The sequence below is a fragment of the Sceloporus occidentalis genome, unplaced genomic scaffold (assembly GCF_023333645.1).
Source record: "Sceloporus occidentalis isolate IW3139 unplaced genomic scaffold, rSceOcc1.0.p SCAF_1, whole genome shotgun sequence".
Taxonomy (NCBI): domain Eukaryota; kingdom Metazoa; phylum Chordata; class Lepidosauria; order Squamata; family Phrynosomatidae; genus Sceloporus; species Sceloporus occidentalis.
In genome coordinates, this window is record NW_028316981.1 from 57,731,345 (window position 1) to 57,753,824 (window position 22,480).

Below are 22,480 nucleotides of genomic sequence, written 5' to 3' on the forward strand. Positions count from 1 at the left end.
CTTGACACTGTGGACTTTTCTGTTCCAAGACTTTTGTAATGCTTGCTGGTTTTTATCTTTTATCTTTTTATAGACTTGTTTTACACAGTTTTAATTTTATGGATAGTTTAAATGCTTTTAAGTAATAACTTGTTTTGATTTTATTTATGTCTTGCATTGCTTTTGTTGGTATTAATTTTATAAGCCATCTTGAGTCCCAGTTTTGGCAAAAACATGGCATATTAGGAGGAACTTCCTGACAGTAAGGGCTGTTCGACAGTGGAACACACTTCCTCGGAGTGTAGTGGAGTCTCCCTCCTTGGAGGTATTTAAACAGAGGCTGGATGGCCATCTGTCAGGGATGCTTTGATTTGGATTTCCTGCATGGCAGGGGGTTGGACTGGATGGCCCTAGTGGTCTCTTCCAACTCTACGATTCTATGAATAACTGAAATAGAAAAAGAAAAAGATGTCCTAATCAGAGGCCTTCTCTTACTTATTTTTGTTCATCAGATAGAAAACTAGAGAGGATCTTGGTTGTTGTTGTTGTTCTGTTGTGCCTTCAAGTCATTTCTGACTTATGGCAATCCTAAGGCAAACCTATCATGTGGTTTTCTTGGCATGTTTCTAAAGAAGGTGTTTGCCATTGCCATCCTCTGAGGCTGAGACTGTGACTTGCCCAAGATCACCCATTCACTTTCATGGCAGAGCAGGGATTTGAATCCTGATTTCCAGGGGCAAGCCATTATACCACATTGGCTTTCTACCTGCTCTTAGTAGTGTGAGAGATTTTTCCAGTTTGGGCAGTGCCATAAACAGGCATTCAGCAAGGCAGATATCCAAAAGAATACCTCTGGCAGCAACAGCATAACAAAACCGCTCCCAAATAATCATCATGATACCAGAGTTCCTGCTATATGTGTATGTGGCAGGCTTCAAGATTTTTCCCATATTTGGATGCAGTCCACCATGGAACAGTGCAGTTTATTCCTCAAATTAGTCCACCACATTTTGGGCAAGAAATATTTGTATGGCCTTCTTCAGGGGAAAGCTGCCTTGGACTCCATTTTGAGAGGAAGGTGGGATGTAAGTGAAAGAAAGAAAGAAAGAAAGAAAGAAAGAAAGAAAGAAATTTGAAAACTGATCTGCAGGGATTTCCAAAAAAATGTCTCCAAATCCTTATGCCTGGCAACTTCTCCCTCACTCTACCTTTTTCTTTCTTGGTAGTACGCATGGAAAGTATCTACATATATAATCATGTCAGGGAGGCATTTATATGGGATGTGTGTTCTAGTTACGTTTTGTTTTTAAAACTCTTATATGTTTTATGTAATTTTCTACTGTTTTTAGCTAGATGGTTTTAATTGTTTTTAAATTTTTATTGTAAAGTTTTAAAATAATTGTTATTTATAAGCAGCCTTGGGTCTCTTTTTGGGTGAAAGGCAATCTAGGAAAATAAATAAATAAATAAATAAATAAATAAATAAATAAATAAAAGCAACAATTTGATATAACTAGTTCAGTTCTAGGCTGCATCAGCAGAAATATAATGTACAGATCTAGGGATGTATGGTAAATCCTTCTTTGATCATATCTCACCTGATTATTGTGGTTATTAAAAAGAAAATTGACAAGCTGGGACGTAACCAAAAGAGGGTGGAAATGAAGGACTGAGGAATTTGAGGGAATTATGTATGTTTAACTTCACAGTCAATTAAAATGGTTTCATTTGATTTTTAACCAATAAATTAATTACTTCATCTAATACATCACCTGAGAATCTCTATTATTTTTTCAAAATATTGAAGTTTGATATTTCTGACTTAATGAACAAAAGTTACTGGCCATTGTAAGAAGGAAAGGCTACCATGAATGTTTTATTTTTCATTACTTTAGTAATCTTATTCATCAGAACACCGTGCAAAAAGACATAGTTGTATCTTTAAATCTCAGTTTCCACAGATTAAAATTTTCTCCTGTTGATTAATTGCTTAATTTTTATTTGATTTATTTAAAAGTATTTTACCTCCTCCTTTCAAGAATAGTGTTCAAAAATTAAAATTAAATTAATTACATGTGAGGTTTTCAACCAAGTTTGATGGTGTGGATTACTCCTGTTCAGGGTTCCCATTGTCCAGCCATGCAGTTTTTCAGGACACTCCAGTTCCATTACATGTAAACATTCCCCCACCTTAAGACTCTCTACCCCCACCATCAGTCATATTCTGTGGCCACTGAGTGTGAGAGAGCCAAGCTTTGCAGAGGTGTAAAAAAGCAGGAAAAAACTGAAGGCGGGAATCCCTTCCTCAAAACAACCAAATGTTTATGGCTTCAGTTAGCTGTTTTCAGGAAGGAAGGGGTTCCCCCCTTCAGTTATTTTCTACACATTTTTTTTTACACTTCTGCAAATCTTGGTTCTCACAAGATGACTAATAAACCCCCCATAGTTCATAGAAGTGTATTTTCATGCTACATAAGGTTCTCCATTTTGAGAATGAGATTATTAGTTCAGCAGCAAATATTGTTACAGTTGACTGAGAAAATAATAACAGAGATTATTTAGATTCATCACCAAATAAAAGGCACAAATATCACATGTGTACTTATATTTAACCTTCTCTGTGTTTGCTTTTGCAGTTGTATTTCACCACTAAAATACTACAGTGATTTTAGACCTTATTTTACAATACATGACAGTGAATTCAAAGAATATACCACTCGTACACAGACTCCGTAAGTAAAATGAATTTCGCTTACAAAATGTTGTTTGGAGTAATTGTTGTGCGCCTTCTGCTCATTCTGACTTATGGTGGCCCTAAAGTAAATCTGTCATGGGGTTTGCTTGGCAAGATTTGTTAGAGGGAATTTGCCTTTGCCTTCCTCTGAGGCTGAGACAGTGACTTGCTCAAAGTCATCCAGTGTGTTTCCATGGCTAAACAGGGATTTGAACCCCAATTTCCAAGGTCATTAGTCCAACACCCAAACTACTACACCACAGTGGCTGTCATTTAGAGTAATAATACCTTGATCATAATTCTGGAACGAGAGACGTATCTGTGCAACACGCTCAGAAATAACTCCCTTTGGGTAGTGGGACTTTCTGCTAGGCAGTTGTGTGTAGAGTTCCAGCCTTAAAGGGGCTAAGTATAGACAAGAGGCCTCTGCTTTGAAATCTTAATAGATTTCTATCCCTTAAGTACTAAATTCAATTAAAATGGTTAATTAGTGTACAGCTTCAAAAGTGAAGGATAAAGCTATCTAGAAAACAGCTGATGCCATGCTATAATCTTACTATTTCCCAATATAGAGTTTAAAACAATAGGTATTTTGTTTTGTTTCTAAGTGATACTGTCAGCAGTTTGAAATTGGATCAGCTAGATATCTGTGTGCTTCATGTATGTATGTGAATTGTTGTTGTTGTTTTTTTCCCATTAGTCTTGGCTGTACATCTGTAAGCATCCCCTGCAGTTCATATCAACTGCAACTTTCCCTGGGTGTTGTGGAAGCATTTACACTGGTTTATGAAGCATAGTTTAACTTTTGCCTCATTAACAGGATTCAGTCCTGTATATTTCTTCAGCAGAATAAACTCACAGAAATGGAGAGAGGGCATTTCCTCCCCAATCCCCCCCTCCGCCTTGTCTCCAGAAATTTTCTCCAGAGCGTTAGGAGACCTTCTGGCACAGCATGGTAGGTGGTGCTAGAGGCTATGGGAAGATCTAGCAAAAATCTCTTTCCTTTTCTGGATCATACCTCTTTACATACCTATGCTGGGAATATCTTAGCCTTCAGTGTGCCATAGGTTCTCTTCTAGTTACTCTTCCTAAAGAGTTACTCTTCCTACATGGCTATTCTTTCATGTAGATAACTTTGAATCTGTGAGAAACTTGCTGATCTCATTGAAGGATCTTCTACATTTCAGGCCTTCGGTCATACTAGGAGTGACAAATCCATTTTTTGCTAAAACACTACAACATTGGCCACACATCATCCGAATAGGAGACATTAAACTATCAGGTAAGGTCTTTAAATAGAATGCATTTTTGTTTTGACGTGTACAGAATATTACAACTTATTTATATTACTGATTGATTTGAAACACTTTATAGACTGAAATCTTCAAAAACTGAACCTGGGTTGAAGCTGAAGTAATGGAAGTAAAGGTAAAGGTAGTCCCTTGACATGAAGGTCTGGTTGTAACTGATTGTAGGGGGCAGTGCTCATCTCCATTACTAAGCCAAAGAGCCAGCATTGTCCAAAGATGAATTTGGTGGTCATGTGGCCAGCATGATGGCACCGAACGCTGTTACCTTCCCACTGAAATAGTACCTATCTGCTTGCATTTGTATGCTTTCGAACTGCTAAGTTGGCAGAAGCTGGGACTAGTGATAGGAGTTCATCCCATCATGCAGCACTTGGGCCTCGAACTGCCAACCCTTTGATCTTCTGATTGTCAGAATTGGCATCTTAACCACTAAGCCGCTGCATCCCTCAAGTGATGAATTAATGGATCAGACCAAATAATCAATTTGCTGGTGTGCAATCAACGCTGAGTAGGATTTCAAAGTGAGATTGGCAGAATATAATAGACAGAAGTTGTGACAGATGATTTAGAAGTTACAGTCTTCCACCAGATTGACTTCTTTGTAATGTAAAGGAATGTATTTATGCAAGGTATACTTAATTTCAGATATTAATGGACAGGTTTTGAGCTTTTATATAGCAAAGGTTGTTCTGTCAGTGGAATGATGGGAATTATTCATTTAATTATGTTAAACTTGTGTTCAGAAAACCAAAGTGTCTTGATCATCCTAAAACATGTGTAGGGCTTTGCTGATGGAGGAGATAGTAGAAGAGGCAAAACAGAGGTGTGATCAGTACCAAGCTGTCTCTGTCTTCTCCTCTACTTCACTCTCCAGGACTTGCTATTTTCCCCATGCTTTTTTATGACACAACTGTATCTTAGCCAAAATCTGATGAAGCAAAATATTCATACATCCATTCTTTCAGCAGAACCAGGAAGGAGGGGTGCTTCTTTCCTATACAGCTCCTGTGCACCCTTGTTATCTTCTCTAGAGAGCTGGAAAAATCTCCAAAGTGGAGTTTTCAATATCATGGAAAGCTGAGGGGGAGAAGTCATGTAGAGGGCACACAGGGACTGTATGTCCCCCACTCCCATCATTCCACTGACAGAACTGCATGAATGTACTCCATAGCCCTGAACAGGCTTGCTGCTGCTTGCCATCAACAGAGGGAATGTGGCTCACAGGTTTTCCCGATGTCAACACTGTGTGTGGTCATCCCTGAAGTAGGGAAAGATGCAACCAAGGCATTGTCTGTTCGTGTGCTGAATTCTGGAATGATGAAATCCTCTTGAATTACCTTCAATTCCCCATTGGGGTTGTTCTCACTAGGTGAAACCCCGCGTTCTGAATCGAATCCAAGGAGTGGCGTTCCTATTAGGATCCGATTTAAACCTAGAACGGTTCTAGAGCAACCCGCAATCGTCCCCACTACAAATCGAATTGTAGAGCGGAATAAAATTTTGAATCGAGTTTTCCTCATTTAACGTGTGTTAAAAAAACACTAGGGTCCGACCTACGTTTTTCCATTGATTCGATTTAGGAACCGGAGCATTTAAATAGGAACGACAGCCTTTGAAATTGCGTTAGATGAATGGGAGGAGCGGAGTGCGATGGGGCTGTCCTTGGGGGAGTTGCCCTTTCTGTCCCCATGCGTCTGGCTGTCGCCATTTTTGCTTCCCTCACCCCTTTGTCCGCTGTGTTCTTTCAATAAGAGATAAGGATTATTTTTATTTTTTATTTTAATGGTTTACAGGCGCTTAATCTCTTCAGCGCTTTAAACACCTGAAGTCCCGGCTGCTCAAGGCTTCCCCCGGTGGATTGCAACCTCCCCTCTGTGTGGGGAGAGCCCATTTCTAACGGAGGAGAGGCAGGGAAGGGATGGCTCCTCGCGAGGAGACATCTGATCTCGCCCAGGCAGGGAAGGGCTCTAATCAATGGGGGGGGGGGATAGAGCCTTTCTCTCTCCCTTTCTCAAATGGAATCTGCCTTCTCCTCCAACCCTGGAAAGAGAATCTTTGGGAAGAGTGCTCCCTCCCTGCTTTTCCAGCAGCCTCCTTCATTGATCTCTGGGCTCTCTGAAGGGATTCTCCCATAGTTCCTCTGGAAAGAGCTTCGCTTTGCCAGAAGCCTCTCCCATTGATCTCTGTGCTCTCTGAAGGGATTCTCCCTGGCTGTCTTGGGAGACAGGATGCTGCCCTCCAAAACCTATCCCATAGTTCCTCTGGAAAGAGCTTTGCTTTGCCAGAAGCCTCTCCCATTGATCTCTGTGCTCTCTGAAGGGATTCTCCCTGGCTGTCTTGGGAGACAGGATGCTGCCCTCCAAAACCTATCCCATAGTTCCTCTGGAAAGCGCTTCGCTTTGCCAGAAGCCTCTTCCATTGATCTCTGTGCTCTCTGAAGGGATTCTCCCTGGCTGTCTTGGGAGACAGGATGCTGCCCTCCAAAACCTATCCCATAGTTCCTCTGGAAAGAGCTTCGCTTTGCCAGAAGCCTCTCCCATTGATCTCTGTGCTCTCTGAAGGGATTCTCCCTGGCTGTCTTGGGAGACAGGATGCTGCCCTCCAAAACCTATCCCATAGTTCCTCTGGAAAGAGCTTCACTTTGCCAGAAGCCTCTCCCATTGATCTCTGTGCTCTCTGAAGGGATTCTCCCTGGCTGTCTTTTGGGAGACATGAAGAGGGGATGCTGTCATGGAAAACCTATCCCATAGTTCCTCTGGAAAGAGCTTGGGTTTCTTAAATTCGCTTTGCCAGAAGCCTCCCCCATTGATCTCTGTGCTCTCTGAAGGGATTCTCCCTGGCTGTCTTTTGGGAGACATGAAGAGGCGATGCTGTCATGCAAAACCTATCCCATAGTTCCTCTGGAAAGAGCTTGGGTTTCCTAAATTCGCTTTCCTAAATTCGCTAAATTCACAAACAGTCAATGAAATGGAAACGATGCCAAAAGATAAATCGCTTCCAAATATTCCGGATTAACGTTACGTCATTCTGACGTACTATTGATTGACAGCTCCAAATAAGGTATGGAGGAGAAGAATCACTTTATTTAAACACCGATTTCATGCCAAGTAGGAACGCTTGCAGGTAAAAACTTCGATTTAAATAACCAGATGGGAACGATGAACAAAGCGATTCGGATAGCGGGATAAGAACAGTGTTATTTTGAATCGATTTTATTAAAAACGTTGTATTTTAAATCGTTTCAAATCTTAAGTGGGAACAACCCCATTAGCAAGTAGAACCATGTTGTCTTCCCCCCTGGTGTTCTTTCCCTTTGTTATCCTATTCTAGCAGTACAAACAAAGAAAGCAGTTGACTTAGCCTTGTGATAATTTCCTGGCACCCGCACAGGAGGCTGCCTTATGTTGCATGAGATCATTGGACCTTCTAGCCAAGTATAGTATGTGCCAGCAGTCCTCACCTTGGGGGCCTTCAGATACATTAGATTACAATTCATATCATCCCAAACTTGCATAGTCAGGGAAAGATTACACTTGATCAACTTTGTCAGGGAGCAGCTCTCAAAAGTTCTCAGGCAGGGGTTTTTCGTAGCCCTGCTACTAGATTCCTCAACTTGGAAATAATCTAGGATTAGACTGGTCTATCCATGGACACAAGACATGTGCCCTGCCATTGAAAAAGGTGGTATTTGTGATATTTGCAACAATATTTTTTAATGGCAGGGACAGCCAAGTTCATGTTGTCATACTGTCAGGCTTAGATTTCTAAACCATGGAGAAGGCACATTTATCAGAACACATTAGTACATTGCCCTTTTGAATAAAAGTAAAGAGCAGTTATGCAAGGTTGCACTCTCTAAAGCTAACAAATTGGAGCTATAAAAGATGTTTATATAAAAGATGTTTTCCTGCCTGGAAGAAACAGAGCCCTCCCTCCGATCCATCTGCCTTGGTCCAGGCCTCAGAGGGAGAGAAGAATGCTGGACCTGATCCCCTCCCCCCTCACCATTTCCTTCTCCTTTTGTGTCGTGTCTTTTAGATTGTAAGCCTGCGGGCAGGGAACTGTCTGGTTAAAAAAATAAATAAATGTAAGCCGCCCTGAGAACCATTAGGGCTGAAGGGCGGGATATAAATACCTAAATAAAAATAAATAAATAAATGAATGAATGAATGAATGAATGAATGAATGTTTGCCTTTTTAGGTTTTGTTTGTTTTAGATTACCACAGTAAGTACTGTCTTTTCCAATATTAATTTAGAAAACACCATTAAGGGCAGTCTTTCATTTGCTTTACACATTTTTAAAATAACTTTTTATAATTTGCATATAAAGTGGCAAATAATAATAATAATAATAATAATAATCTGATTATTTATAGCCCGCTTTTCCTTGGCAGATCAAAGTGGGTTACACAGAAGTACACAAATGTACACTTTACAAACAGTAATCACATAAGCATCCAAATCGATATATAAACTATTAAAAACAATATTAAAATTACAAGATTAAAACCATACAAAAACTAGCTTAAAGTGCTGGTGCAACAAGTGCAGCAGGGAGAGAGCAGATCTTACAACATCTGGGGGAAAGCCTGTTGGAAGAGGAAGGTTTTTAACCTCTTCCTAAATAGGTCAAGGGAGGTAGCCGAGCAGAGCTCACCGGGAAGAGAGTTCCAAAGCTGCGGGGCCGAGATAGAGAACGCCCTCTGTGCAGTCACAGAATACTTCGTGTCTGGAACCCTCAACAGTTGCTTCCCAGCCGACCTGAGAGCGCGGGGCGGATTATATGGGGAGAGGCGGTCCTCCAAGTACCCTGGGCCCAAGCCATTTAGGGCTTTATAGGTAATAACCAACACCTTGTATTGCGCCCGGAAGCGAATGGGCAGCCAATGTAGATCTTGTAGGACAGGCATTATATGGCTGGTCCTGGAACATCCAGTGACCAACCTTGCTGCCATGTTCTGCACTAATTGAAGCTTCTGGGTTTGGTACAAGGGTTGACCCATGTAGAGCGCGTTACAGAAATCCAACCGAGAGGTCACCAGAGCATGTACCACCGTTTCAAGGTCCCCCCGGCCCAGGTAGGGTCGCAGCTGGCGTAGCAGCCGAAGCTGATAACAAGTGCTCCTGACTCGCATCCACCTGAGATGTAAGGTGGAACGACGAGTCCAGAAGCACCCCCAGACTGCAAACTGAGTCCTTCAGGGGGAGCGTGACCCTGTTCAGGACAGGTGGACAAATATCCATCCCGGGCCAGGGGAACCTATCACGAGTACTTCCGTTTTCTCTGGATTCAAGCTGAGTCTGTTTTCCCTCATCCAGCCCATTATTGACTCCAGACAGGCATCTAGAGGGGAGATGCCATCCCTGGTCACTGCATCAGTCAGAGACACAGAGAAGCATATTTGGGTGTCATCAGCGTACTGACTTTGATTTTGAACTGAATTGATCTGAAGTGTTTCTGGCCACATTGTTTGGCTGTCTATTTATCTGAATCATTGTGTAGGATTTAATGTCCCATTGAAGTCAGTGGGATTTACTTCTGTGTTGGCATGCACATGATTGGGCTGCTGCTTCTTGATTTTGCACTGGAATTCTCTACATGAGCAGTCACTGTGAAGAGAAATTACCCCTTACCAGCCCTAAATTTAAAGCTTATTGGGAAGTAAGAAAGAATTCTATGGTTCTGTTAGGTTTCAAAGTTTATTGGAAACACAATGCAAGTTCAAGGATGAATCTCCCCCCAAACTCTAAATCTGGCAGTAGTTGGACTGCCTCTGCCATCCATTGCTCTGATTATATCTTTCTCCTGTTGAGCTGAAGGGAAAAGTTGGGTACTGAACAGCAGTGATGTTCTGAGTGCCAAAACAATAAAAACCAGCCATCATCACCATCTTGGAGTGGGAGGTGGAGGGATCTTGCCTTCTGTTGCATTGTTTCCTCCAAAGTATAGCACAATTGCAGGAGATTTCCCCATCCCATTTCCAACTCCAGGCTTGAGAGAGAGAAGATGGACTTCTTCTTTTTACCTTTGACAGAATATTTGCAGCAAGCAGAATTATGAACTGTGTTATATGATTAGTGGCATGTTTTAGCCCTTCTTACCAGAGAAGAAATTTGCCCATTGGTGGAATGTGGTTTCTGTATCAGTCAGCTAGTGAGTCTACTCTGGATTTTAGTGTGATGTTTAAGGGAGCTGTCCAAGGTACTGTCCAGTCACCAAAAGAGGTTCAGTATATTGGATAATTCCTTCAAAGTTTAGGTGAAAACTAAGAATGGAATTACCATCTCACTAACATGGAAGCCATCAGCCACCAATAGAGTTGTCCTGCAGTCCCTGGGAACATTGGGACTTTTGATGCTACCTGAGATTCAGCACTCAGAAGTAAAACAATGTCAAAGTCCCCATGGATATACTGAACCACATTAAGCTCATACTTCTAGTAGTGTGCCTTAGATTGTTAAAGATCCTGGTGTTTAACTGGACATACTCAGAAGATGATCCTTATTTTGGCAGGTGAAGTCCCAAAGCAGGTGAAAGTGAAAAAGCTGAAGAATCTAAAGACATTGGATTCTAAACCTGGTAACAAGTTTCAGCCTTCTAAACTTACTGATTGTAGTATATATTTTTGTGAAGAAAATCAGAAAAAAAACTTAAGTGTGTTCTTCTCCTTGTAGGCGTCTATACATCTTATAAGCCATACTTGAACAGAGATGAAGAAATCATAAAACAGTTGCAAAAGGTAGTATTTCAGCCTAGTTGTTGAAGCATTATGTTGAAGGGGAGTGCAAAGTGTGGATATTTCCAAGGCCTGACGACTCCTAGTGCCCTCATTTTTTTTAAAAAAAATTGAGATTTAAGCTTGATGGCAAATGCACTATGTATATGCCTTCATGTTGTCTATTGACTTATGGTGACCCCACACATTTAGGGTATGAGTTAGGGTATTTAGTCCAGTCAAATGCATTATTTTGTTGTTATATCCATTATTTTGTTGTTATAAGCCGTTCCCGATTTATGGAAACCCTAAAGCCACAGGGTTTTCTTGGCAAGTTTCTTCAAAGGGGATTTGCCATTGCCATCCTCTGAGGCTGAGAGAGTGCAACATGCCCAAGGTCACCCAGTGAGTTTCTGTGGCCGAGCGAGGACTTGAACCCTGATCTGCAGAATCATAGTCCAATGCTCAAAACTTTATGCCACACTTCCATATGCACTATTTAATGCTATTAAGCTATGAATTACCCTATATATTGTAGTCACTGGGATAATCAGTATCATAAAGGTAAAGGTATTCCCCTTTGAAAAGGTTTCAAGTCATGTCTGACTGTAGGGGGCAGTGCTCATCTCAGTTACTAAGCTGAAGAGCCAGCTTTGTCAAAGACTGCTCTGTGGTCATGTGGTCAGCATGACTGCACAGAACTCTGTTTACCTTCCCACCGGAGTGGTACATATTTATCTACTTGCATTTGCATGCTTTCATACTGATAGGTTGGGAGAAGCTGGGACTAGTGATGGGCGCTCACTGCATCTAACAGTGCTTGGGCCTTGAACTGCCAACCTGCCGATCTTGCAATCAACAGTCAGCGTCTTAACCACTGAACCACCACGTCCCCTTAATAAGTATAATAGAGAATTATATAAACTTATATAAATGTATATGTATACGAACCTTAAATATACTTAAACTAATTTTATTACTTCCTTTACTGTAAAATTGAATATGATATTGTCAAATCAGTATCATAGACAATATCATATTCAGTGTTACAGTAAAGGTAATATTAAAATTAGTTTAAGTATATTTAAGGTTCATATACATATACATTTATATAAATGTAATATTAAGTATAAGTGGAAGAGAATTTTATTTATGGAAAAGAATTTTACTTGTTAATAATGAAATATTTCCAAATCCTAATTATGTGTTTATTTGGAGGATGTATTTTATTAGTTAATAAATAAAGGGGGAATGTTATTTCTTAATAATTAAATTCAAATATAAAAAGTAATTAGAAAAGCAATTCCAGTTTTCTTTATGTTAAGCATTTTTTAAACTTCACACTTCTCCCTTTAGGCCACAACCCTTGGGCATGCATTCCTCATGCTCTTGCCTGATTTGGCCCTTGGCCTTACAGCAATTGCTCACATCTGGTTTGACGGATCTTGGGAAGGGGCAGGAAAGTGAGGAAAACGTAGTCCTGAAAAACAGAACACACATCATTTGTGCCATTAAAGAAACATTTTTCTTCTTCCTTTCCCTTTTTATGTAGAGTTCTTTTTCTATAGCTCCCCCTTCCCACGTTCCATCTTATAAACTGCAAACTCTGCACAATATAGTGCCAGAGAGAGAGAGAGAGAGAGCACAAGTCAAGCAGTGCACAAGTCAGGTAATAGGATGCATGGCATAGGGATTTCTCTTTCTCTTGTTGTAGTGGTTGTGTGCTCTGAGTCCTACACTTTTGTCATGGCAAGGTGAGCGGGATAATTTAAACCAAATGGCTTCTGGTTTACTGTCTTGCAACTTCTGTTGGGCTATGTTTTGTGTTGAATCTTTTCTGTTGAGTTCTAGGTACATATAACTTTAGCTAGTTCGTGGCTTCAAATCAGGTGCAGGGAAAGTGGGGCCCTGAAGCCCCCACACCTCTTAGTTTTTTTGCGGTCTAAAAAAATTACCACAGAAGCCTTCCCCCTAACTTGAATTCTCTTAAGAGCTAGGGACAACAGTTCAGCCACAGTTGTGTGGGGCTTGAGATGTTGTAAGTCAAAAAGGCCTTTTTTCCAAACCAAAAGTGATTTCTAATCACTTCTTGGTTGAGGAAAAATTACCTCTTGGGCCTAAAAGAGGGAAGAAATCCTTCAAAACATGGTGAAATTCCCTCTCCTACTCCATGGTCTATATGGGGCCTTGAGATTTAGCAGTTCAATATAAAAAGAAGAAGAAAATCATTGGGGGACCAAGGATGTAGTCCTTCCAGGTTCAGCAGCATGTGTGGTCCTGGTATAGATGCCCAGGCCTGCTTTCAGCAACCAGCTTTAAATAACCAGCTGAATTTAGATGGCTTGATGCATATAACAATGCGCAGTGTGCATTAGTGTAAATCATATTCAATGTTAGATGTATTTATAGATGGTTTCTACTTCATTGTCATCAACAAACTTGGGTTAATTTTATTGCACTTGCCTTTTATTTATTTTCTAGGGAGTATATCAAAAGCGTCCTGCAGAAGCCCAAAGCATAATCCTTCGACGTTATTTCTTGGAACTGACCCAGAGCTTCATCATTCCACTAGTAAGCTTCTGTGAAATTTTCAGACCTTTGTAACTGAAACACTGTAGAGAGGTCTAGGGTGTTAATATATTATTTTTACAAATATGATTTCATTAATTATTTTGGTAATATAGTTCCAGTAGCATAATCTAAGATAGTGTGCAACTAAATATATTTTGTTCAGGTAATAACAGTCACCAATACTGGAGAAGTGCATGAGTCCAAGTTCTTTTACATGCTGCATCTGCTTTTGCATTCTTTGTTTCTGTATTACATGGTGCCTCCCTTTCCCACCCCCTTCCACCACCCATCATTCACAACATCTGAGAATTTTCATTTGTGTCTTCTAATTCCCCCACTTAAGTGTGGATGAGGCAAGCTCCTCATAAAGCGTCACTGGTTACCAGGTAGTTGCCCTTTTTAATAGGCAGAATTGTTTCAAGGGATTCTGGCTGCTGACCAGTGATGCTCCAAATATTTCTTTCTTGGTAGAACTGCCTTGATTTCTGCTCTCGCAGTTGTCTGCAGGATAGATTCAGGCAAGGCTAATTCTTTGCTAAGCAGATTTTATACAGCCTTGACTTTGAAATTTTCTACTAGAATTCAGTAGTTAAGTGTCCTTTCAGTTTTAATAGTGGTTAGCTATATTGAACACAGTAGTAAAGTTGCCTCAGAAAACAGTCGGGCCATCAAGAACGTACTTAGGTTATCCTGAAATGATACATGTGTGATACAAAAATATCAGTCTTTAGGTGATAATTTTCTGCTGCAGATTTCTGCATGCTGGATCAGATCACTTGGGGTTTGGCATTGTGCAATCCAGGGTAGCATATGCAATTATTCTGTTTTAATTTACTATTTTTGTATGTTTTTAATTGTATTGTTTCAATGTTGTAAGCCACCCTGAGTCCCAGTCTTGGGAGAAGGGCAAGATGCTGCTGCTGCTGCTGCTGCTGCTGATGATGATGATGATGATGATGATGATGATGATTTGTGTGTCCATAAGATCTTTTTGAAAGCTGGGAGCCCTTTAGGGGAGAAATCCATGAAGAACAAGATATCTTCCACAAAGGAAAAAATCTAGAGATACCACTTGTGTGGGAATTTGGTCTTAGGAATTAATTAGCATGATGGCAGTTGGTACATTTTATTAGAAAATGGTTCTTGGTCCTGTAGAAGCCAAAAGCATAATCCTTCAGTGTTCTTTCTCAGAACTTTGCTTTGAACCAAAGAGAATATAATTTTGGATTGGTCAGCTCAGATATGAAAGTGTAAGGATTTTTTTTTGCACTACATTTGTATTTTTTCTCTTTCCCAGGAACGATATGTAGCAAGTTTGATGCCTCTGCAAAAGAGCATATCACCTTGGAAGGTGAGAATGTCTTCAAACTGAACATTAATTCTGTGAATAGCTACAGTCTTGTGCTCTGTTTACTTACAGTTGCATTTCCTTTGTAGAGTCCACCACAGTTGAAACCATTTAACCAAGAGGAATTTATGAAAACACTTGAGAAAACAGGACCTCAGCTTACCTCTAGATTAAAAGGAGATTGGATAGGACTGTACCGGTAACTTTATTATGCTGAAATGTACATAAAATACAGCCTGAGCTAAATCCAAACAGTTTATGTTAAAACTCAAGCAACAGTTTGCAGCAAAACCTTGCCCCTAATGCCAGCTGAACTGTTATGCAAAATAATGTTACAGTTATCACTTTTCTAGCTCATAGGAATTTATAAACTTGCTTAACTCATTTTGCACATTTATAGAGTAAGTGCCCAGTGCATGGTTTGGAAACAGAATTTGTAAGTAACTTTGCATTGAAAATCGATTGTGTCCATTGCTGACTTTGAGTACAGGTTTCCTAACATAAAACAAAACATTGGGGCTGTAAACCTCTTGGTATTCTACATCAGAATAAGATCCATTATGCTGGCATTGCACATTTTTTGTAGTAATGTGTAGTGGTAGCAATCCCACATCAGAAAAATCTGACCTGGTCCTTGGACATTTTATCCTGCTGCTACAGTTATGCCAGTCAACAGGACTGTAGAATGCATCTCTACTAATACATCATACTTAAAACATGGTTCTCTAATAGCCAGTAAGAAAGTTTCATCTCAAACTGGGGGGGGGGGAGTACAGATTTGGGTACAAATCAGTTCATTCTGTACCTGGCAGAGACATAGTTCAGCAGTGAAAGTAGCAAATCTAACATTAACAGTTGGCTGTGTAATAACAGGCTATTGGCATAAGAGCAAATAGACATGTTGTACATTAAGTTATTTTTATAGAGGGTTTTTGAGACTGTCCACAATGTCCCACATTCACTACTGGTTACATTTAATTTTTAAGTGTGTTTGGTTTAGGACACAGAGATTCCAGAGCTAAATCTAATAAAACTAATTTCTCCTTTTGTAATAAAGGCATTTTTTGAAATCTTCCAACTTTGATGGTTGGTTCAGGACACGGCGGAAAGAAATGACACAGAAACTGGAGGCACTTCATTTAGAAGTATTGTGCAATGAGGTTAGAAAAGTGGCTTTGCCTTAAGCCAGTTCTTTCTTGTTCTCTCTGTGGGTTTTTAAAATACAAAGCTCAATTTATCTTTTTAAAGTGTAGTTTAACTTGCAGGATGAAGGGTCATTCCTACAAGAAAAATGTCTACGTAAAGTGGATATAACTGTACCAAGTAATGATAGCTAAGGTATCTTAGGCCTTTCTCAGTTTATATTGTAAATATTATTTATATGGTAAACATTAGGCATTTCAGATCTTTTCTTGGTTTTATTGTTTTACTGTGTGTTATTTTATTTCTTTTAAATAATGTTTCATTTTGTATTTTATTGTGTTTGCATTTTAAATTACATTTTGAACCACTGGGACTCTAGGATAAATAATTCTGAAAAGCATTTTAGAAATAAGAAGTACAAGTAAATAAAATGATACCTTGAGACTCAAAGATTTTCACTTTGACCATTTTAATGGCTGCTGTGATAAAACACATTGGCTTGCTTAAGTCCAGTTACGACATTAGGCAGTTTAGATAGTCCAATAAAGCAGTGGCGTCTTGAGGGGGGTGCAAGAGGCATGGACCATACTAGGTGACACCTGTTTGGGCCCTCCTCATACTGCAGGGTGTGTGTGTGTGTGTGTGTGTGTGTGTGTGTGTGTGTGTGTTGCACCCAGTGCCCTCCCCTTCTCCACTGCCCTGGCTCTCTCTGCTGCGGAGGCAGCCAAGGCAGCAAAGAAGGAAAGGTGAGCATGTCCCTGCCCTGGCTCTCTCCATGGGGAGGAAGCCAAGACAGTGGAGAAGGAGGGACGAATGTACCCCCTCCATCATCTCCTGCTGCCTTACTTGTCTGGCAGACCCCCAGCGCCCCTGGCCAGGTGAGTGAGTGAGACTACAGGAGGGAAGGCAAGGCAGAGGAGGCAGACTTTCTGGGTCCAGCCAGTTAGAGGGTGCAGGCAAGGGACGGTGGAGCAGACTTCCACTATCACCACACAGACAGCCCTTTCTTGGCACCCAACCTTAGTCATGCCACCTTGATGAAGATACAGCTGTGAAATATTTTTGTTTTGTTTTGTTTTGCCTTAAATATATGTTGTGTATCTAAACAGTTCCTTAAAATTATATTTCCCCCTTTTTATTAATAGGATTTGCTTTTCTGGAGTCAGAAACATACTGAGGTTGAAACAGTGGACCTAGTCTTAAAATTAAAGGATAAATTGGTAGGTTATTACATATACTTATACCTGAATTTAAATTGTTTTTGTCTACATGCATGATCAGAGTCACCAAACTTGGTGTGTTATTTGATGGCACCAAAATAAAGATTGTAGTGAGGTTTTGGGTTTGATCTGTCAATTACTTTGCTTACCTCCTGAACAAACATTTTGGATTTCTGTACTTTTTGCTTCAGAATGTGTGCTTAAGAACCAGTTTTGGCAGTTCAGACACTTGGTGCAAGCTTGGGACCAATCAGAAGTTTTTCTAAAAATGTGTGTGTTTTCCCAAGAAAAAAGGAGGAAAACAGTGGGGTTTCCAACCATAGCTTCAAAATTTCCACCTATTTTAAATCTCTAATGTGGACCTTACTTGCCTTCCTCTTGGGTGGGAAACAGAAATATTTTGTTATTAGGGCAACTGTCCATGGATGCTTTCCCTTTCAGCTATCCAGATGATGAGAGAAAAAACTCACATGCCCAGAATGACTAGGAGAAGTACATAGGGATAGGGCTGGTGTTTGTTCAGGTACTCCTGGCCCTTTATCAGAAAAGGATGTTTTGAGTAGGTAGCACCCTGAGAATTTCTGCTGTATTTCTACAAGGGGTCTGATCATCCATATCCTGGAAGTGTCATACCTCATCCAATTTGGCATTATTATTCCCTTACCTACTGTATATACTTCTGCTATCCTAAACTGTGAGGGTGTTGTGTTCCCTCTACCATTAGCATTTTCTCCCAGTTGTGAGATTCAAGAAACGTGTTTCCAGAATATTATGCTTGTTTGCAGCTCCCTCTGCTGGTCCCACAAAGTTTACTGGATAAATATTCTTGTAGGACATATTGTTGTTGGGGGTTTCCTTGTTTAACTTAAAGCTGCTGTCACTTCCATTGAGGAAGTGTAGAGAAAGGGAGTCAACTTCGGTTGATTGGAATAGCAAAATATGGAATTTGCTTAACACAAAACCAGACCTTTGGGCCACATAGTTCGATATGGTATACAGTGATTGGTAGTGGCGGTAGTGGCTCTTCAATGTCTCAGACAGGATTCTTTCCCAAAGCTTCCTATAGATGTGGGGGATTTAGCCAGACACCTTTTGTATGCAAAGCATGTGCTATGCCGCTTTGTTGTGACACTTTCCCAAATAATAGGTTTCAATTAAAAAAAATACTATTTGGGGAGGTATCTGTAGTTAGCATATTATCACTACCTATAGATGATTGTGTCCCTAAGTGATGTCACCCTGTGTGCTGTTGGCATGCAGGCTGTCCTGAATGCTGAATGCTCATGGAGCCTTCAAAATCACTGTAAATGCTTACCTGCACTTTCTGTGGTTATAGGCTGATGGAGAGAACTTACCAGTGAAGCCTGGCACTATGGAAAAGTTACAGAGGCACATTGATTCAATTATACTTGCACAGCCAGAAGATTTACAGGGTATTTTGACCAAAACTGGCTCAACATGACTGGATTTTTAAGCAGCCAGATGCATTGTATCAAACCTCTCAAATGTATAAAGGAGATGCTCAGAGAATCAGTGGATGTAAAAAAATTACTGTAATGGAAGCAGACCATGTTAATAATTATTTTAAAGCAGTCCTTAACTTCAGCTTGACTATAGAAGGAACTAAACTATTTTTGTTTGTCAATTATGTTAAAAACTAAGTGCTCTTATTGTAATATCTGCATGCATCTTGTACTTTTACATGCAGGCCTGTAACATGATACAGGTATTGCAGAGCTTAGTAAACTGGTGGTGCTCTGCCCAATTCTGTTAAACTCAGGGGAAGCAAGACTCCTATTGTTTTCAAAGACTATCCCACTTAAGGTAATTGCTAATAGCTTTCCAGTGCAAACCTTTATTTTATCTGTTATGAAGATCTCAAAAGCCAGTCTACTAGTGTTGCAGTTGAGTTTTGATACCACAGAACTAATTGCCAAATCACAGTTTAGTAGTCTGGGACACAGTTGTGTGGGCTTCCATACTCCTCACTCTTTTCCTCTTGCTGTCTTGGATCTCAGCACTAGCTAAAATCTGGTATGGTATGTCAACGGAGGAAATAATTGCTGCTAGTCATTTTTCTCCATATCAGTGGCTGAAACCTGGATTTAAAACTTAGTAACCATAGTTTTCCAGATTCAGACCTCACAGCAGGCTACTATTATCTTAGCTGGTAGGGTTGGATTGTGATACGTGTACACAAAGGAGTAGGAGGAGGTGTGGGTGTCTATGAAGCTGCTCTTGATGATGCCTCAGTGAGGTGAGTGGCTTGAAATTTTCAATGTACAATAGAGCCATTATTTCTTTTGGTCACAAATTTATTTCTAGATGAGCTTATGTATCAAGTATTTACTATCTTCTATGCTTTTTTTTTTTAAAAAAATGGAGAATCTGTGTGTTCCCATACTAGTTGGGAAGCAAATTCTTTGGGATGGTGGGGTACCCTAACATGCAGACCTTTTAAAAAGTTTAGAATCATATTAAGTGGGGGTTTCTCATCAAATGTCTTAAGCTCACATTATCATGGTAAATCTAACTTTAAATTGCAGTACTAAAACTAAAATGTCAGACATTCATGAAGTGACATTTTCGATATAGTAAGCTTCCTCCCCGAATGTCTTCATGCAGCTGCCTCTCTTACCCTCTTTTATGCTTCCTTGAAAGTTACCTTCTCTCAGGAGCATTTGGATCCTTGTACCTTATTTCACATTTAATTGAAGTAACAAGATATTCTTTCCATGTTTTACCATTACTCCATTCTCCCTCTTCCTCTAGTTCTGTGTGTCTGTTATAGACTGCAAGTCCTTTAGAACAATGTTATTCAAAGTGCTCATCCCTGGTGCTTGTGTTTGTTCCTGAGCCACTGGCTGCTGGTTCCTAGGGAGCTGCCAAAAAGCAGTTGTAGGCACAGATATAGTGCCAGTGCCTGGCACAGAAGGGAGAGGGATTGCTCGTCTCCCAGACCAGATAGTGTGAGAATCACTGCTTTAGAATAGGGATCTTTCATACTCATTCTTTGTATAGAGCCATGCGCAGTGATGGCACTATAGAAATAAACACAGCGTGGACTAATCAGACTTACTAACAATTCCTGTGAGCAGAACAGACTGCTGCACTGAAGCATGCATTTGGCATAAGGGAGTAGAAGAGAGTGTGGGTGGTCTCATATGATATCACTAGTAAAGATTTAAGGTGGGATGACTCGAGGGCAGTTTGCTGTTATGTGAAAGTTTTTATTATTATTGGGCCACCCATCTGCCTTGCATGCTAAATATCAAACATGTTTATTCCACTATTTTGTGGCTGACCTTAAGAGCAGGGGATACACAGAAACATTATTTTTGAAGTATAGTGCAAGAAGGAAGAGGTTTACATTTCTACAGACAGGACTTTTGCAAATCCCAGCTAAGGTGGCAGCCAGAGGAAAACTGCCGTAGACAATTTTTTGGTGAAGGAAGTCAGGCATTGGGAAAGGCTGCTCAGAGCTGGCAGATTTTGCCTGTTTTCCCAAGTTACTGCTGTGAAGTCCAGGGGAAAGTGCAGCTATTACCATAGAGCACCCAAAGGAGTCCAGTCAATGTGTATACTTTCAATTATGCATAATCAGCCATTTCTCATTGGCAATAAATTACTGTTGCTACATCTGAAACTTTAGAACACAAACATAAGAATTTTATAGCTCTATAGGAAATAGGATTTGAAAGAATCATTTCAAGAATACCAGTTTTACTGTGTACCAAGCTTGTGTACATCACTGTTAAGAATGTGAATGCAAGAACATGGTCAGGATTTCACTGTGTTCATTAACAGCATATGTTTTATTCATTTGATGAGAGACATGTATTGCAGGCTTGTTGTGAAAAAATGCCTTTGTTCAATATTTTGTATCATTATTTGGAGTCCTTAATTTTAGCTATAAACTGCCATTTGTATTTTTAAGATGTATTTTTAATATTCACTTACATGAACTCCAGATAAGAAGCTGAACTTGAATGCTATAAAAGCTGACTTCTGCAATTATGCCACTATTGCATTAATATGTAACACACATAGTTTTGCACAGCTGATAAGTAGCATTTTTAAAATATGGTCACTAAATCTTCATTAACTGAAGCATTACATAGTACATTTGAACTAGCTACATTAGCTTATTTTTAAAAATGTATTTTTTTAAAGGAAATAAATTCACTTTTACAGAAACTTTGTTTATTCAGTAAATCACATGAAATACAATGCAAATACTGTGGAATTCATGAAACTGTTCATTACCTTTGAGATGTTCATTCTTGCTTATCAGTCTCATTCTTTGCTCCAAAAGGGAGGGGAAGTACTTAAAAAAAATGCCAATGGCACTCTTCAAACCATCAGCTAACAAACTGTAGGATTTGTAATCCAATGCATTTACAAAGAGCTAGGCTGGAGTAGAATATTAAAAATTATAAAAATATCAGTTATGAAGGAGCTAATAACAGAATGTGCTACTAGGAAGTAATAGTGACATCTAAATATGCTCAACCTGGCACTTTTTAGAAATCTGATTGGGATGATGTGATTTGTAGTGCAATGAATTCATCTGGGAACTGTCAGGTTGGGCAAGGCTGTCCTGAAGCATGGGATCCAACAGTCTGTGTACATGACATTCTCACTGATCAACAACTCCATTCTGACCCCTCCACATAAATATGTATGAGTTTGCTGCATAACTTGGATTCTCTTGATTGGAAAGGATTGACAAATAATTTTGTGCTTATTCCACTGAGAGGACACTGTCCTCTACAGTACTAATGTGCACTAACACAATGAGCAAGTTGCTGAATCCGATGTGGAGAATTCTTAAGTCAAAATGCATCTGAGAATGTGCAGAATATCTTTTTGTATTACTGAACAATCGCATCCTCTTCTTCACTCATTCAGTATCAAGAAGGATAGTCTGCAAAGAACAACTCTAGAACACATATCTTGTGGGCAAGGGCCAAGAGTCCTAAACTCATTGGCCAATATTGTCGTCTTGAGACCACCCCATAAAATTGATAATGTAGCAAGTCCCTATGAGCCCATATTCCAGAAGGAAGACAGAATATGAATAAAGCAACAGCAAAATATCTTGCTCATCATACCATATGAGTGCTATTAATCAAACAATATAGGTCCTGCAGGAAGGCAGACACAAAGCTAGTTTAATTTTCCAAGCTACAGTTGGCCCACCGTTTTCGCAGGGGATCCATTCCGAACACGTACACCCTGCGAAAACGGAGGCTTGCGTATATTCAAGCCCATTAGGCTTGAATGGAGCACGCCCATGTGTGCAGCCCAGGCGTGTGCACCATTGAAAATAAAGGAAGTCACCCCTCAGCGGATATTCAAGGTTGCACATCTCAAATCCGCGAGTTAAGAGGGGCGACTGTATTAGCAAATGCTGCTAACCAACAAATTAACTAATTAAGCTTTAAGCCAGTGTGGC

General features: G+C 40.0%; 1 protein-coding gene across 2 annotated transcripts in view; it reads left to right on the forward strand.

Moving 5' to 3' along the window:
- Positions 1–21,219, forward strand: part of LOC149321447 (protein DENND6A-like) — a 47,240-nt gene extending 26,021 nt beyond the window's left edge. Inside the window, exons 11-20 of one of the 2 annotated variants that reach the window (XM_089522181.1) lie at positions 2,616–2,711; positions 3,901–3,995; positions 10,539–10,604; positions 10,700–10,764; positions 13,222–13,311; positions 14,609–14,662; positions 14,749–14,858; positions 15,717–15,819; positions 16,948–17,022; positions 18,359–21,219. In XM_089522181.1, the coding sequence (XP_089378307.1) occupies positions 2,616–2,711; positions 3,901–3,995; positions 10,539–10,604; positions 10,700–10,764; positions 13,222–13,311; positions 14,609–14,662; positions 14,749–14,858; positions 15,717–15,819; positions 16,948–17,022; positions 18,359–18,484 (880 nt within the window). In that variant the 3' untranslated portion in view covers positions 18,485–21,219. Of the gene's footprint in view, positions 1–2,615; positions 2,712–3,900; positions 3,996–10,538; positions 10,605–10,699; positions 10,765–13,221; positions 13,312–14,608; positions 14,663–14,748; positions 14,859–15,716; positions 15,820–15,924; positions 16,193–16,947; positions 17,023–18,358 lie in introns of those variants that run through there. The other variant, XM_089522191.1, reaches the window with a different exon arrangement.
- Positions 21,220–22,480: the final 1,261 nt, after the last annotated feature.